General features: G+C 45.8%; 1 protein-coding gene across 2 annotated transcripts in view; it reads right to left on the bottom strand.

Moving 5' to 3' along the window:
- The window catches only part of CNBD1 (cyclic nucleotide binding domain containing 1), a 152,950-nt gene that overhangs the window by 38,646 nt on the left and 95,468 nt on the right, over positions 1-18,836 (bottom strand). For both annotated transcript variants that reach the window (XR_013840516.1, XM_079983140.1), the window contains exon 8: positions 17,666-17,798. Coding sequence is in view for 1 of the 2 variants with exons in the window: in XM_079983140.1 (XP_079839266.1) it covers positions 17,666-17,798 (133 nt within the window). In the remaining variant the exon portion in view is untranslated. The remainder of the gene's footprint in view (positions 1-17,665; positions 17,799-18,836) is intronic.

Below are 18,836 nucleotides of genomic sequence, written 5' to 3'. Positions count from 1 at the left end.
AAGTAGATAAATAGGTACGGCTCTGGCGGGAAGGTAAATGGCATTTCCGTGTGTTGCTCTGGTTTTGGTGTTTCGTTGTGCCAGAAGAGGCTTAGTCATGCTGGCTACATGACCCGGAAAAGCTGTCTGCGGACAAACGGCGGCTCCCTCGCCCTGTAAAGTGAGATGAGCGCTGGAGCTCCAGAGTCATCTGTGACTGGACTTAACTGTCAGGGGTCCTTTACCTTTTTATAATTGCTTTGGAGTAGTTTTCTGCTATTACCCACTGCAATTTGTATCATTTGCTGTTGTGTTCCAAAAGCCAAATACTTTGTAGCTATAGACACAGGCAGGGAGATGACACATGCAGCAAATGCTGATTTGTTCCACTGTTCTTTAATGTTGCAATTTTGTAGATCTTTTAATCATTGTTTGCATTTATTTTATGCTATGTAATACCTTAGGCATTTTTAGGAGGAACAAGAGTAATTAAATGAAATAAGCAAACAAATAAATTTCAGGTAGACGCTACATGTCTAGAGGTCATGTGCCCTTTTTATATTGTAAGCCTCCACATGATCCTCAGATGAAGGACAGTATAGAAATTTAATATGAATGTTCAGGATTGGACTCATTTTATACCTATTTTTTTCTCCTGCAGCAAACAACAAGAACACCTTTTCCCCCATGTTGACCAGTCCCTTTTCTATGTTCAGCAGATGAAGGCCTCCTGGTGTTTCCAACATGGGATGAGATACATGGGGTGAGGGCCCAATAAATGACTTTTTCAGTGGTGGGTCATTGCATGTAGATTCTTTCTCTACTACTGAGGTGTATCTGGCCTCATTTCTTTATAGCTTCAGGTAGCTGGTCAAGGTGCATCTTTTTTTTCTTTTCTTTTTTTGGAGGGTGTTTGCAGGAGAAGAGGTCTGATTCCATCACCACTAGTTATTGTCATTCGATTTGTTGTTTTATATTTTAAATGCATTGTGGTTGGGTTTTTTTAAAAGAAAAAACCAGGCATGGCCACACTTGGCCCTCCAGATGTTTTAGGACTACAATTCCCATCATCCCTGACCACAGGTCCTGTTAGCTAGGGATGATGGGAGTTGTAGTCCCAAAACAGCTGGAGGGCCAAGTTTGGTCATGCCTGTTTTAAGATATATACTGTAGCTATTCATTTTTATTGCAGATCTTCCTGTGATGTGGCCTATGCAGAGGGTGGTATATGCATCATCTAAATAAATCAATGCTTTGAATGTGTTTGAATTCTTTTAAACATTCAGTTACACCAGTGAAAATGCGAAATTTCAAAATATGTCCATTGCTCACCCACTCAATTTCATTGGGGGGGGGGATGCTTCATGAAAACATGTCCCTCGGACAGCATTGGTCAGGAGAAGGCATACAAGTTAATCTTCAAATATTTTAACTGATGACGGAGCACTATGCTGTCCCCCACCCCCCACAAGACTGAATTTCGCTATCTTCAAACTGCTGGTTCATACATATATATGAGCAGCATCAAAGAAATCTATGAGTAGACAAATGACCTTCTTGAATACCAAAGGGGATGAGGCAGCACTGCCATTTCGTGGAATTAAGAATTCCAGCTGCTTCAAAGCAGGCAAGCCATGCCTATTAAAAGGAATCGTTGTGGCTTATCATGTAAATAAGAGGCTGGATTAAAAACGGTTTAAATGCCTTTTTTACATGTTAAACTAGTGGGGAGGAAAGACGAGTTTGTGACATTTGAATGTTATTTGGGAGAATATTTAATTAGTATATAAGCCTAACATATCAGGCCGGATGTCCTTGCCACCAAGTGTTTTTCTCCCCACCCCCTACTCTTTTTATTATGTCACTATAAAGCAAATTTAGTTGCGTCACAAAAAAGGAGAGTAGTTTTACTGATATAGCTGCATTTAGATTTAATACTTCACCTTCAAGGCATGTACTCCAGAAATTACTTGCTCCAAAGGTGCCCTGAGGAAAACACAAGCAGAACTGTAGCAGTGTGTTGTTGAGGCTGAGGACCTAAAGAGCTTTTGCACATCATTTCTATCCAGTTTGCAATATGTCACAACCTCTCAACAAATCCCAACGTGTCACCTCCATTTGCTTGGCGGTGCTCCGCCTGACCCAAAGTTTCCTGGCAAGTCACAGGCAACACAAACATATTAGCTCTGGCTGCCCACAAAAGGAAACGATTAGGCTCACTAGAACCCAGTAGATGCAACTGATCTTCAGTAATGAGAAAAATACAGTCAATAATACTTCTGCAGAAATCATTTTGTGAAAGACATGAACCGTGGTGTAGCAGTAGATATCATCCTAGTTAAAGGTAGAGGTACCCCTGACTCTAGGGACGCAGGTGGCGCTGTGGGTAAAAGCCTCAGTGCCTAGGGCTTGCCGATCGAAAGGTCGGCGGTTCAAATCCCTGTGGCGGGGTGCGCTCCCGTCGTTCGGTCCCAGCGCCTGCCAACCTAGCAGTTCGAAAGCACCCCCGGGTGCAAGTAGATAAATAGGGACCGCTTACAAGCGGGAAGGTAAACGGCGTTTCCGTGTGCGGCTCTGGCTCTGGCTTTGGCTCTGGCCAGAGCAGTGATGTCACGCTGGCCACGTGACCCGGAAGTGTCTCCGGACAGCGCTGGCCCCCGGCCTCTTGAGTGAGATGGGCGCACCAACCCCAGAGTCTGGCAAGACTGGCCCTTACGGGCAGGGGTACCTTTACCTTTACCTTTACCCCTGACTCTGGGGTTGCGGCCCTCATCTCGCTCTATAGACCAAGGGAGCCGGGGTTTGTCCACAGACAGCTTCCGGGTCATGTGGCCAGCATGACTAAGCCACTTCTGGCGAACCAGAGCAGTGCATGGAAATGCCATTTACCTTCCCGCTGGAGCAGTACCTATTTATCTACTTGCACTCTGACGTGCTTTCAAACTGCTAGGTTGGCAGGAACTGGGACCAAACAACGGGAGCTCACCCCGTCATGGGGATTCGAACCACTATCCTTCTGATCGGCAAGCCCTAGGCTCTGTGGTTTAGACCACAGTGCCACTCACGTCCCTATCATCCTAGGTAGGTAAAGTAAAAGGTAAAGGACCCCTGAATGGTTAAGTTCAGTGGACTATGGGGTGTGGTGTTCATCTTCACTTTCAGGCCGATTTCAAACTGCTAGGTTGGCATGAGCTGGGACAGAGGAACAGGAGCTCACCCCATCACACGGATTCAAGCCACCGACCTTACCACCGACCATCAAGCCCAAGAGGCTCAGTGGTTTAGACCGCAGCACCACCTGCATCTCAATAAATGTCCTCCTATAGCAATGGGAGTGACGGAGACTCCATGGTGGGGCATCTGAAAAGCCACAGAGTCCAATGAGGCAGGGCAGAAGGGCTCAACTCTTAATGATAAAAGGATGATAAAGGATGCCATTTTTGTATATTGCATAGGTTGCCAACTCACCAGAGACCAACTCTTGAAATGAAACATGAAACGGGGATGGATTATAATATCACACATTATGTTATTATGAATGCTAGCCTTGCTATGTGTAATAATTTAAGAGTAATCCCACCTCAGTATTCCACCTTAGAAGAGGCACTGTTCATTTCAACCCATTCACAATAAGGAAAAAGTAAGCAATTAGGATTGGAACTTAAAACAAGCTAAATCATACCATTAAGATAATTTTAAAAGTGCTGCTCACAAGAGGAGATGTGGTTTCTTTTAATACCACTGTGGCTTATTTTAAATAAATGTTAAATTAATAGCTCTGATGTGATGTCTCCAATGACTATTTAAACTAAGGAAATCATCACCAAAGTTAATTTTTCAAGGGATAGGGAGAATCTTGGCACACTTTTGTATTACTCCCCCCACACACACACACCTTTGGGCTAATAGCCAAAGGTCACTACAATTATATATATGAAGATATAAACATAATTTGTTCCACTTAGCTGAGGTTACTTTTTGGAAGCTATCATTAATCTGATTTATAAGGCCTTTAAGAAAAGCAGCAACACACTACATCATTTCTGACAGCAGATTTTGAAATCTTAGAACAATGAGATAGCAAAACTAGAACATTGGTCAATTCCCCTTCTCCTATTTTGTGACAACCAGCTGAGACCTAGTTTGCTCTCTATCTGCCCTCTGCTGCAGTCAAAAGCCAATAATGTTTTTAAAGCAGTTTATGAATTCTATTTGTACACTCTGTTTCCTGCCCTTTATTTTGAACTTGTGTTCTAAAGCAATGGAAATATATAATTCCCCAAACCTTCCTAGTAAATGCGACCTTTTTACTAACCAGGTGACAGCAGAACCAGCTGTATTAGCTGGAAGATTAAACCAGATTAACTCAGGCTGAAAATGAAATGCATGTTTTGAGAGCAAGGGTAAGAGAGAGGTGGTTAACTCCCTCTGGATTATAATCAGTAAACAAAGCTTTTTAAATAATATTTTTTTGTTAAAAACTGCCACAGCTTAACCTCAAATTATTGGCTTCCTGCAGGAATGTCAAGTCAGTCCTTGACGGACAATATTTGTGTCTCAGCCTAGAAATACGCCAGGCTATCATGTAAACTGATTTTACAGCTGAAAATATTTATGACAGATAAAGCATAATCCCCTAATCTGCCTTCTGTGCTTTTATAGTAATTAATGAGTAACCATATATATACTCTGTTGCTCAACACACCTGTATCACTAATCCAAGCTTATACTGTCTGGCAAGGATGAATTGGTTAAATTGCTCATGAAGAATCTTGGAATTTTTATTATCGGATCTCTCAAGTCAACCTTAAGCACTCGGGTGCCTGGCCCAAGCCCATTCTGCTGTGCTCCTCCTCTGACATCAAAGCAGCTAAGCCAATGGCAGCCTGAAAGGCCATAACATTCCTTACCTATAAAGTCTACTACAGCAGAATGAGCACTGCCATCCACACAGATGTGCTAAGCCAAAAGGATCAGAGACTGAAGGGTGAAAAGGTTCACAGAAGAAAGGAAAGTGGCCTGTTCATACAAGTCTTATGCCAGTGTTTCTCAGACAGTGAGCTGGGACCCATCCTTGGGCCACTTTCAGGTAGATCTCAGTGCCTCCTCAGTTGTCTGCCTTATTCCCTACCCACTCATAGCCTTTTGGTGGACCAATGCCTGCACCTGAATGCAGACTTTCCAAGCACCCCTATTTTCCAAGGACATCCCTGATTTAAAGAAGCAGTCCTGGTTTCTGATTTGATCTCAGAATGTCCCCCTTTTCCTATGGATGTCCCTATTTTCATTGGATAAATGTTGGAGGGTATGGAGTTATCCAATCGCTGAGCCATCTGAAGGCAATCCTGTATAGTGTTGTTGTTTTTTACATTATCGTTATGGAATGAGACGTCCCCATTTTCATCAGAGAAATGTTGGAGGGTATGTGACTGTTTCTGCATGCTGAGTAAAAGTGCCCAGGAGGCAAAGAATGCTGAGAGATGGGGGTGAAGAAAAGGAGGTGTTGAAGGAAATGAAAAGCTGAGATAAAAAGAGGATTGAGACAATAACAGGGAGGGAGGGAGGGAATATGAAAAGATAAGTGAAGAGAGATGAAAAAAATTGACAGATGCAAGGCAGGACTCAGGCACAACTGGAGAGTGAAAGGAGAGCAGGGGAAGAAATTACAGGAGATGGATAAAAATACTTTTAGAGGCAAGTGGGAGAGGGAAAACCTTGATTTAGAGCGAAGGAAGCCAAAGTGGTGACCTCCAGTTGTTGTTGGACTACAACTGCGGTCATCCCTGGCCACTAGCCATGATGGCTGGGGCTGATGGGATTTGGACAAGCCACAAGCCAAGCAGTAGCTCTTCAGTTAGAAGACTGGTAATGGAAGAAGCTTTCCAGAATTACAGCTTGCAAATGGCTACCAGTCACACTGTGGAGCACAGCTACAGGTGAAGTGTGATCTTGGATATGTTTGTTGTTCATTAAAACTATACTGGTCTGGTCAAGGTATCCTAGAAACGCTTCCCAAAATCATCAGCAAGATGCAGGAGCAACTTGGCAAATAACCTGGAAAGGACTCCACAAAGGCAGAATTAAAACCTCTGCAATAAAGGATGAGAAGATGGATGTTGTCATGTTTGGTTATGCGGTGTATACCTCTGCTAATCTTTGGTTCAGTTAAAATCTACAGAATCACATGACTGTTAAAAAGCTGGGCTTCAGTGGTTCAGTTTGATTAGACAACTATTAAGCAACATTGAAGCCAGCCTGGAAGTTACTTGAGTTTTCTTCACTGAGAGTTTAAAATAAAATAAAAAAAAGTAAAAGAAGACATTTGCATGCACACATGAGAATTTACATTCAGTTCCCCTTATACACCACATTATTGTATATTATTGTACTTCCTGAAATGGAGTTAACAGTCAAATAATACAAAACAAGTAAAAAAACCACTGTGCCTTATCTTAATGAAAACATTATATTTTGAGGGAAGCTACATGACAAAAGTTTCCAAGGAAGATTATTCAAATTTTTATGAGACATAAAGAAGATATTGTTTCTATGCCATATACTAAATTTTCTAGTGATTTTATTTTAAAGCATATGTGGGGAATTATGTGCTGCAGTCATTTATGGAGCACAATGGCCTAATAGACTATCAAAGGGAAAGGGGGGGGAGAAAACCCCCCTAAGAGGTGATGAGAATGTATAATTATATTTTAAAAACTTTTATAGTAAAGACATTCCACAACAGTCATATTTTTATTAAGATGAAATGCAAGAAATTGGTGCCCCTCCTTCCTCTCAGTAACCAGAATTCTGGGGATGGGTTCAAAGTAATTCATTGTACTGTGGTACCTCAGTTTAAGAACAGCCCTGTTTAAGAACTATTCAGTTTACGAACTCCGCAAAACCGGAAGTACTGTCCCAGTTTGCGAACTTTACCTCAGTCTAAGAACGGAATCCGAATGGCGGGAGGCCTCATTAGGGAAAGCACACCTCGGTTTAAGAACAGTTTCGGTTTAAGAACGGACTTCCAGAACAGATTAAGTTCATATACCGAGGTGCCACTGTACCGATAGGTCCTCTCCATAACTGGTGTTTTATTGCAGGTGTATCCTGCAACATTTTCCCTCACATAGTAATAGTGCATTAAAGGTAAAGGTACCCCTGCCCATCAGGGCCAGTCGTGACCGACTCTAGGGTTGCGCGCTCATCTCGCTCAAGAGGCCGGGAGCCGGCGGTGTCCGAAGACACTTCCGGGTCACGTGGCCAGCGTGACGAAGCTGCATCTGGCAAGCCAGCACCAGCGCCGCACACAGAAACACCGTTTACCTTCCCGCTAGAAAGTGGTCCCTATTTATCTACTTGCACTTAGGGGTGCTTTCGAACTGCTAGGTAGGCAGGAGCTGGGACCGAACGATGGGAGCTCACCCCACCATGGAGATTCGAACCGCGACCTTTCGATCGGCAGGTCCTAGACTCTGTGGTTTAACCCACAGCGCCACCCGCGTCCCAATAGTGCATTAGCGGTGGATTTATTCTGCTTTAGTTTGTTCCAAGATTCTTCTTCAATGCTGTCTAGACGGGCTATGGCACAACAAAAGACACACCTGACCATAAGATGCACCTAGTTTTTAGAGGGGGAATGCAAGAAAAAAATATTCTTTAAAGGGAACGCTGAGCAGAGCCTGTATGCATCCCAAGCTCTGCTCAGCGCTCCCTTTCACGAGCCGCGTGGAGCGTGTGTGCGGCGCTTGCAGGCTTTTCACTGAGGAGGGAGAAGGACCAGAAGCTAGAACTTGCTGTTCTGGCTTCTGGGATAGCTGCGCAGCCTGCATTTGATCCATAAGACGCACACACATTTCCCCTTACTTTTTAGGTGGGAAAAAGTGTGTCTTATAGAGCAAAAAATACGGTGTATATACCACTTGTGGTATAACTGTGAATGCCCAAAAAACTTTTGCAGGCTTGCGTGACCACATCATGAGCATCATGAGCACAAATCCTCAAGAACAGGGGTCAGCAACCTTTTTCAGCCATGGACCGGTCCACCGTCCCTCAGACTATGTGGTGGGCCGGACTATATTTTTTTTGGGGGGGGGGAATGAACAAATTCCTATGCCCCACAAATAACCCAGAGATGCATTTTAAATAAAAGGACACATTCAACTCATGTAAAAAGATGCTGATTCCCAGACCGTCCATGGGCCAGATTGAGAAGGAGAATGGGCCGCATCCAGCCCACGGGCCTTAGATTGCCTACCCCTGATCAAGAATATGCAATAAGAAGAACATATTGAGGGGCACGTGTGTGTGTGTGTAAAATACCCTCCACTATGAAGCGGCCCAAAACTAGAACCCCACCTTCCAGGGTTGCACTCCTGTATGGGTTACATTACCTGTGCAAGTTCGCAGCTCCCCCCCACCTCCAAATGCACAGCCCCCCAAAACACACATTTTGAGCGACTTTAAGAAATATGTTAAAGAATAAGAAATGATGCATAAGATGTTTAAGATTAGATAACTTAAAATTGGTTTTTAGAATTGTCAGGGAACTGACATCAGAGCGAGAAGCGGAGGCAGGGCTCCAGAGCGATGCCGGAGAGGGAACCAGTCTGGGGGAAGGAATTCAGTGTGACACCAATAGAGAGGAGCTGGAGGAATCGGTGTCAGGGCTCCAAGACCCTTCAACCGAAACCAGCGGAGAGAGCGCTGGCACGCCCTTGCCATCCCCTTACTTGCGCAGACGCGTTCCGCGCAGGGAACATAGGCGGAGACTTGGGGTCAAGCAGCTTTTATGCTGGAAGAGATTCAAGAAACGCCCACTGGCAGATTCTGCAAGTGACTAACAGGTCACGGAGGGCGAGCTCTAACCCTGAACATGTTTGAGCAAACCACCTAATCGAAGTGGAGGCAGTTTACGCACGAGTAACCACACAATACCATTACAGCAATCTGCCAGTCTCTTGCTGTTACTCGTGAGTAAGCAGTGGAAACATGAGCCAGACAGGAGGCGCCGGGGCAGCGGAGGCAGCTGCGGGGGCGCAGGACCTGGTGAAGAGGAACCAGGAGCTGGAACGGCATGTAGCACTGCTGATGGCGCGGCTGGACGAGAGGCGCACCCAGGACGCGCAGGTGAGACCCACCCCAGTGGCAAAGAAGGTGCCCGGACTGGTACACAAGTTTGGGGGAAAACCCCAAGAATATAATGGATTCCGGACAGAAATAGAGTACGCACTGCAGCTGCAGCATGATGATTTTGCTGACGAGGCGGCGCAAGTGGCTTACATCGTGGGGCATCTTGAGGGCAGCGCGAGGGAATGGGTTAGACCCCTAATGGCCGCGCATAACCCCGCCATGAAGGACGTCCGGAAGTTTTTTCAGGCGATGGACGCTATGTATTCCAGCCAATTGGGGGAGAGTGTGACCCAACGGGAGCTGATGAGATGTAAGCAGGGGGACCTTTCCGTTAGAGACTATTGGTCCCGCTTTGCGATGCTAATACACAGGCTCGAATGGGATATGGACAGCCCGCCCATACGAATGCTGTTTGAGGAGGGGTTGTCCCCAGCCATTAAAGATGAGCTCTCCCGCGCGCCCCGCCCGGAGACTATGGATCAGCTGACAAAATCTGCGCTGGCGATAGGCTCTCGCCAGGAAGCGCGCGCTTTGGAAAGGCGGGAAGGGAGAGGGGAGCGTTGCCCTGACTACCGCATTCCTGAGATGCCAAGGCAGCCTTCCAATGACGTGGTGCCAATGGAAATTGATGGGGCGCGCGCACGCGAGGTGCCGAGCGCCCAACAAATAGTCAAAAGGGAAGCAAAGGCTGGGAGAAACTCCAAGAAATGTTTCCTCTGCCAACGGCCAGGACACTTTGCCAGGGTCTGCCCACAAAGAAAGGCTTGGCAAGGGATGGTGGGGGCCGCTGGAAATGAGGGGGAGGGGGGAGAAGACAAGGTGCAGGAAAACGCCAGCGCTTGACTGCCCACAGGGGGGCGCAGCAGCCAAGCGAGCAACTAATTGAAGTGCCCCAACCGGACCCACCCAAGGTTTCTATAGCGATAGAGGTGACGCTAGAACTCCCAAATGGGCACCCAGTCAAGGTGAAGGCAATGTTGGACTCAGGGAGCTCCTGTAATTTTTTTAGTAAGGAGTTTGCGCTGGAGCACCAGATCCACTTGCTGCCACTGGATTTCCCACTCCAAGTCACCACGATAGATGGCAGAGAGTTGCTAGGGGGAGAGGTGACACATCAAACCCCGCCTATGAGAATGAGTGTGTCCAGGCACACAGAAACCATAGCCTTTCATGTGGCCACACTGGCGGGACCCCCAATAATACTGGGGATGAGCTGGCTAGTGCTACATGATCCAGTGGTGGCGTGGCACCAACGCACGGTCACCTTCGGGTCAGCCCACTGTTTGGAACACTGTCTAGGAGGGGAGAAGCCCAGGGTGAGGTTGGCCAGAGCAGCAGCAACCACGCTGGAGCAGAAAGGGAAGGTGCCGCCACAGTACGCAGACTTACAAGAGGTCTTCAGCGAGAGGGAAGCGGACAGGCTGCCGCCACATAGGCCCTTCGACTGCCAAATCAACCTTCTCCCTGGAGCACAGCTGCCGGTGGGTAAGCTGTATGCCATGTCCGACAGAGAGATGCAGGAGTTGCGAGACTTTATAGACAAGAACTTGAAAAGGGGGTTTATAAGAGAATCTAAGGCAGTGGGGGGCAGCCCTGTGTTTTTTGTGGATAAAAAACACACGGATCAGCTGAGGCTCATCGTGGACTTTCGAAGGTTAAACCTGGTATCAGAACCCGTGACCTTCCCAATGCCCAGAATTGATGATATTCTGACCAGGGTAAGGAAGGGTAAGATTTTTACCAAGCTGGACCTTAGGGGGGCCTACAATCTGATTCGAATGAGAGAGGGGGACGAATGGAAAACCACCATGTTCACCCCCCTGGGGGCCTTTGAATATTTGGTTATGCCATTTGGATTACAGTCAGGCTCTGCCTGTTTTCAAAGCTTCATGCACCATGTGCTGGGTCCCCTGCTGTACAAGAACTGCGTAGCATTTCTGGACGACGTACTGATCTATTCGGACAATAAAAAACAGCATGTCCAGGACGTCAGGGAAGTGCTGAAAAGGCTACGAGAGCACCAACTGTGGGTCAAGCTGGAAAAGTGCCAGTTTCACGCCAAGGAAGTGGAATTTCTGGGATACAGGTTGTCAGACAGAGGTCTAGCCATGGACCCCGGCAAGGTGCAGGCAGTGCTGGAATGGAAGGCTCCCAAAACCCGGAAGGATGTGCAGAGGTTCCTAGGGTTCAGCAACTTCTACCGGAAGTTCATCAAGAACTTCGCCCACTTAACCGCACCCATCACGGATTGTCTCAGTAGCAAAAAGAAGTTCGTCTGGACGGAAGGGGCCCAACGTGCCTTCGAGGGGCTAAAGCAGGCGTTCGCCTCGGAGGAACAGCTCCTGCATGTGGATCTGCAGAAACCGATGAGGCTAGAGACCGACGCGTCGGACAGAGCGATAGGAGCGGTGTTGCTCCAGCCGGGACCGGCCCAAGACACATGGAGGCCGTGCGCCTTCTACTCAAGGAAGCTGAACGAATCGGAACAGAACTACACGGTGTACGATCGTGAACTGTTAGCTATTTATGCCGCGTTTCGCCAGTGGAGACATCTCCTGATAGGGGCTCAGCACAAGATCCAGGTTTGCACTGACCACAAGAACTTGGAATACTGGAGGACAGCGCGAGTGCTCAACCAGCGACAGATTCGGTGGGCACAGGAGTTCTCCAAGTTCTTCTTTGAGATCAAGTACGTGCCAGGGCAAGAGAACGTGAGAGCAGACGCGCTTTCATGGAAACCAGAGTACACGGAAGGAGGAAGACCACCGGACGCTCGACATGTGTTCCCTGAGGAACGATGGGTTTGTGGGGGGGCGTTGGTTGGGAAACGAGAACTAACCGAGTTGATTCACCAGGATGAATTTGCCCAAACCAGAATCAGGGAACTAAGGGAAAATGGGAGAGACCGGGGGGACTTCGAGGTAAGGGAAGGGTTATTGTATTACAAGGGAGCAATGTATGTGCCCGGGGGGGGCCTTACGGGAAAGGGTGCTCCGACAACTTCACGACAACCCCACAGCGGGACACTTTGGGCAACACAAGACCATGTTACTGGTCACTAGGGAGTTTTGGTGGCCGAAGGTGAGGGAAGATGTACGAGAGTATGTACGAGGGTGTGACCGCTGCCAAAGAGCCAAGGGGGAGCGGGCAGCCCCGGCAGGGTTACTAGAACCCTTGCCCACGCCGGGGAGACCCTGGGAGGTGGTATCAATAGATTTCATGACAGATTTGCCCAAATCCAGAGGTAAGACAGCAGTCATGGTAGTAGTAGATCTGCTAACCAAGATGTGCCATTTTATATCATGCTCTCATGCGGTGACAGCCGAGGAAACCGCACAACTGTTTGTTACTCACATCTTCAGGTTGCATGGAGCTCCTTCAAGGGTTATCTCTGATCGGGGGAAACAATTTACCTCGAGGTTCTGGAGGAAGCTTATGAGCTTATTGCAGGTGGAGGTGGGATTCTCGACGGCGAGACACCCGGAAACTAACGGGCAGGCAGAGAGGGCGAACAGCATATTGCAGCAATATCTCCGCTGTTACGTCAACGAGAGGCAGAACGACTGGGTAGATAAGCTAGCACTGGCCGAGTTTGCGTATAACAATGCGGAGCATGTGTCCACGGGGATGAGCCCATTCTTGGCTAATTATGGGTGTCACCCCAGGGCCTTTCCCGGGAGGGGGGAGGAAGAGTGGAGCGTGCCCGCCGCAGAGCAGTTCGTGGAAGAAATGGAAGCACTGCACCAGCAGCTTAAGATGAATCTGGAAAGGGCCAAGGAAGAGTACAAGAGGCAAGCGGATAAACGTCGCCGGGAAGGGGAGACCATTAGGGTGGGGGACCGGGTGTGGTTATCCACTCAAGGATTGCCCTTCAAGGGTGGGTGTAAGAAACTCCGGCCGAAGCGGCTGGGGCCTTTCGAGGTGATACACCAAGTCAACCCGGTGGCATTCAGGCTCAAGTTGCCAGACAACATGAAAATCCACCCGGTATTTCATAGGTCACTGCTCTCGCCATACCGAGGGGAGCGGAGAGTCCGGGAGGTAGGAGGAGAAGGGCTCAGACACCCACCACTGGAAGAGAAGGAACACCACCAGCAGATAATGGAGATCCTGGATTCGCGGTGGCGGGGGCGGCAGGTGGAATATCTAGTAGCGTGGGAGGGGGAGCCCGAGTCAGAAAACACGTGGGTTCCAGAAGGGGAAATAGATGGTGGGTATCTAGTGGAAGAGTTCCACAACAGGTATCCGAGGAAGCCCAAACCTCTGGGGAGATTCTGGGAGGAGCAATTTGCCACCACCGATGATGAGGAGGAGGATTTTGTGGGTTTTCCAGAGTCGCCAGAGGAAGGAGGGGAGTCGTCAGGAGAGGAGGAATCAGATTGGGAAGCCCCTCCCGTCAGAAACCGGGGCGGGTGGGAAGCGGGGTTTGAGTCCTCGGACGATGACGACAGCTCCTTTCGAGGGTTCCCTGCATCGTCGGCTGAAGGTGGGGACAAGGTCACGTCACCGGGTCAGGCCGGGGGTGGAGGGGGTCCTGGGGGGGAGGTGGATGTCAGGGAACTGACATCAGAGCGAGAAGCGGAGGCAGGGCTCCAGAGCGATGCCGGAGAGGGAACCAGTCTGGGGGAAGGAATTCAGTGTGACACCAATAGAGAGGAGCTGGAGGAATCGGTGTCAGGGCTCCAAGACCCTTCAACCGAAACCAGCGGAGAGAGCGCTGGCACGCCCTTGCCATCCCCTTACTTGCGCAGACGCGTTCCGCGCAGGGAACATAGGCGGAGACTTGGGGTCAAGCAGCTTTTATGCTGGAAGAGATTCAAGAAACGCCCACTGGCAGATTCTGCAAGTGACTAACAGGTCACGGAGGGCGAGCTCTAACCCTGAACATGTTTGAGCAAACCACCTAATCGAAGTGGAGGCAGTTTACGCACGAGTAACCACACAATACCATTACAAGAATGGTCAAAATGAAATGAAAATAAGGTATGCAAAAGTAATTTAATGGAAGAAAGAGGAAAGGTAAAATAACAGTATGTAAAAAATTATTAAGTGAAGGTTGTGAAATAAGTAATAAGGATTTGCGGGATTAATAACTTGACTTGGAATACAAGAAGGGGAGGAGTGAGGAGGTCTGAGAAAGAAGTTATATGAAAATAAGTACGGTAATTGAAATTTTATTTGTTTTTAACTGTCTTTTTAAAAAGCTTTTTGTATTTTTGTTATTTTTTTCTTTTTCTTTTCTGTGTCTATGTTTATTATTGAAAATGCTAATAAATATTCATTAAAAAAAACACACACACACATTTTGAGGAACCACACAAGATTTCTACCCTAGAAAAAACACTTTTTGTGGCGAGAGTGCAGCCTAAAATCATGGTGGCCATTTTAGTCACCGTCCTCTCAGAAGAAAAAAATGGGACATCCCTTTTTTCCAGGACAATTGGCAGGTATGAGATAGTGGTGGGTAAACTCACCCATTTAGACTTGGAATGGGCTGGATCTTTCCAGGCCTTTTTTCTTTTTTTAAAAAAAGAGCTTCTGTCCTAAAAGAATATATAGTATCTTAGAAGTCCACCTGGTTCAGCAACATTTAATTACTGGGTGTGCACGAAATCAATCTCTGTTATTCACAATTTATGCTAATGCGGGCCCCTTAAGGCTCAACCATAAACAGGCAGCTATCATTAGGCTAAACCAGCTTCCTGGGAGATTTACAATTAAGCAGCTGTCCCAATTAAGCAGAGTGAGGTACAGTAATATTTTACAGTTACGCTGCACCTTTCATCCCAAAGCATTTTTACCAATTAAAGGTACATAATGCTCTGTAATAGATGCCTCTGTGAAAGTGTTCTTATGCAAGAGTGAGAAAAGGAAGGATTTAAGCCACGACAAAGCGACAAACACCTGTTCTTAAATAACACAAGATGAGCTTGTAAATTTCAAAGGGGGTGGGGGGTGGGATGGAATCCTGTCGTCAGTGAATTCATTGGAACAAATGCTTAAGAAGCTGTCTGAAAGATCCATGTGGCAAATCACGATGGCTGTTCAGACCATCTTAGTAAAAATGCAAAGCATCTGAGCTGAACATATTGCAACACTTCTTTATCAGGCCAGCGTTTATGACCAGATGACAGGGTTGAAGGACTGGGAATGTGCCACAGACTTAAGAGGTGCCTTTCCTCTTCAGATTGAATTAGTAGTTTCCTCTTTGGTACAAACCATAATTTACCATTATATATATGGTTTATGCATAACCTCCAGACCAGGATTGTAAGCCAGGATCAGACCATGGTTTGCGATTCTAGTTTAGAGATTCAGCTTCATGTACAAGATAAATAGGTGCCACTCCAGCGGGAAGGTACCGTATTTTTTTGCTCTATAAGACTCACTTTTCCCGTCCTAAAAAGTAAGGGGGAATGTGTGTGCATCTTATGGAGCGAATGCAGGCTGCCCAGCTATCCCAGAAGCCAGAACAGCAAGAGGGATTGCTGCTTTCACTGCACAGCAATCCCTCTTGCTGTTCTGGCTTCTGAGATTCAGAATATTTTTTTTCTTGTTTTCCTCCTCCAAAAACTAGGTGCATCTTGTGGTCTGGTGCGTCTTATAGAGCGAAAAATACGGTAAGCGGCGTTTCCGTGTGCTGCTCTGGTTCGCCAGAAGCGGCTTAGTCATGCCAGCCACATGACCTGGAAGCTGTACGCCGGCTCCCTCGGCCAATAAAACAAGATGAGTGCCACAACCCCAGAGACGGTCACGACTGGACCTAATGGTCAGGGGTCCCTTTACCTTTACTTTGGGGACCTGCTTTTCAATACAACTCTTAAGAGAACAAAAGTACAATATTCTGTTGCTTCACATGATTTTTGTATGGCTCTCCATGTTTAGAAATGTAGGGTTGCCATACATCCGTGTAAATCCGGACGTATGGCAGCTGATGTAAGCAGTGTCGCTTTTGCCGATTTCCCTCAGCAATAGCTCAAAAACATCCCATTTATTTGCTCAACAACTTGCTCCTCCCCGCAATAAAAAAGATTAACAACTTTTCTGTCCAGATTTTCATTGTTTTAAAGATGGCAAACCTAAGAAATGTAATGTCAGAGTCAGCCCAGAGGCTCCCCACCTACACTGCAAAAATAGTAGCACGTCATTGTAAACCATTATGAAATTCTTCAGAGTCAAGATACATCAATTTATAGTACCTGTCTGAACTGTGATTTGCTTAGTCTGACAAATCTGTGTTCCAGCAGTTAATGGAAGCAGCTGAAACCATGATCTCAGTAGGATCAGCCAAAAGAGTAATTATACAAATCATGTGAACAAAAAAAGGGGAAGGAAGAGGGGGGAGATTTCTAATGAGATTATGTAGCAGATAATATATGGAATTTAGCTGGCTTTTTATTTTTAAAAATTGCTTTTATCAGCTAACACAGCTAAGTATTGAAACACATGCTGTGGCACAATCAGATAATCAAACTGTGCACCACTCATGGCAAAGAAATGGATAATAAGCATTTTTAAACAACTAATTAATCAAAAGAATTTGATAAAGTCATTGTTTTTCTTTCCCAATGCAGTTTATCCATCTAATTCATCCCAGTATCCACTGGTTAATTAAAAAGGTTTTGTAATTTAGTTTCTTTAATAACTTAAATAGATAATGGATAAAACAGTCTGCAGGAATAAATATTTAGTGGGATCCTCCCTTAATCGTATGAAAATGATGCACCACATTTGCACATACCCCCCACGCACACTCCAAAAGGGCAAAGCTAAATGGCACAGCACTAAGAATGACAGGCCTGCGTCCAATTTCCCCTGTCTTCTCCATAATGTTTGCTTCCTGAAATGAACGGCATGGCATAATCACATTGCGTGTTTCCCTGTCACAACCCCACATGAACAACCCTCGCACCCCGTGAAAATGCATTATGCTATGACAGCATGTCACATATCTCAGGAGCTAAATGTTACAGGAACATAAAGGGAGACAGGATGCCTGCATGGTCACATATTTGCCGGCAAACCCTTATTATTTATTTATTTATTTATTTATTCATTCATTCATTCATTTATTTTTCTATCCCATCCTTTCTCACAAATGAGCCCCGTGCAGCAAACAAGAAGTCGGCAAAACAGTAAGGGAAAAACTAAAAACATTTCAACACAGCCAAATATCTCATAGCTAATAATTTCAAGTTTGCCAGGAACAGTATCTTTCAGCCTGGGTGATGCCTGGGTGAACAGGGTTTTATTTTAATTTCTTCTGGATGTTAATTCTGAGGGTGATGGGTGCATCTCACCAGAGAGAGCATTCCACAAATGGGGAATGGACACCAAATGGAGAATGGACACTATCATTGGTCAGCACCAATCCACCAGTAACACTACCACCAGGACCTCCCCTACTGATCAATTATGTTCATGTGTTACACACACACACCCATCCTCAGGTATTATTGATCTGACCTGGGCCAGGCTAGATTTTTCCTATTTTCCAAACTATTAAAACCCAGATCATGAAGATGATTGTTGGAGTTTAAAGTGAAATGACACTCACCATGGTCTGCTGGAAATTTCCTCCATTTTAACTGAGCAGCCAGCTGAAATATAAATACCATAGGCCAGTGTCGATAAGACGGACAGGCATGGATTAATTCTTCTTTGGCAAGTTTTTCACGCTTTGCTACTTCCTGAAAGACAGTTTCATGCTTAAAAGTAGCAATGAAAAGTTATACTATATATGTGTGTGTGTATTTTAAAAGGGAAAGAAACAAATAAAGAGCAGGGAAAGGGAAGTTGCAGAAATGGAATAAGATACTAAGAAATATGTAGCTCATGAATAGTAGAGATTTTAGCACAATACAGCCAGTACACTTTGAACCTAATTTATTAACTAATTGGAAACAAATTGGAATGAATGGAAGATAGGTTTGTTCAATATGAACACTGAATGGCTGTAACATTATATTCAGAAATATCAATTCCATGTCTGATAACCTAAATGTTAACAGACCTCCTGAACGGTGTATTGACATGATGGCAATCCATGTTTATTTTTACCATATTATTTTACTCAATAATTTAATACACAAGTGCAGGAATACACTATTAGATTAATATTTTAACTTTTAAAAAAGCTTTGCACAAACTTTCCCTTCTTGTCACTCATACCAACTATCTATCAAGGACTTCCCACTGATAGCCCAAAGCAAAGATGAGGAACCCATAGCCCTCCAGATGTTCTTGGACTCCAGCTCTCAGCAGCCCCAGCCAACATGGCCAGGGGTCAGGGATGGTAGGGGTTCAGTAACATCTGGAGGGCTGTGGGTTCCCCACCCGATACATACACATTTGCCTAGATCTTGTACATTTTTTCACATGCCAGTGGGTGCATGTTATTCGAAGGTATGACTGCATGCCACATGTTGGCTATCTATGAGCCTGTCAACGTTCCAGCAACATTAGAATGATCAATTGGATAACTTACACTCACCACTAAAGGATGCAAGTAGATTTATTTGACTCTTTGTCTGCATCTCAGGAATTTGGGTCCCCCCTCCCGCATTGTATTGTTTTCTTATTGTAATTTTTTTTAAAAAAAGAAAATGTTCAGGTTGTGGTTTTTTTAAAAAAAAAAATAATGAACACATTCAATTATTTTTCTAAAATACACTGTGTCTGTAGCATAAATTAGACTCAAAGTCAATCCTGCCGGTGTCCACAAAGCG

The sequence above is a fragment of the Podarcis cretensis genome, assembly GCF_951804945.1.
Source record: "Podarcis cretensis genome assembly, chromosome: 7".
Classification (NCBI taxonomy): Eukaryota; Metazoa; Chordata; class Lepidosauria; order Squamata; family Lacertidae; genus Podarcis; species Podarcis cretensis.
The sequence above is the reverse complement of the archived record's forward strand: the minus strand, read 5'-3'. Positions and strand labels throughout refer to the sequence as shown.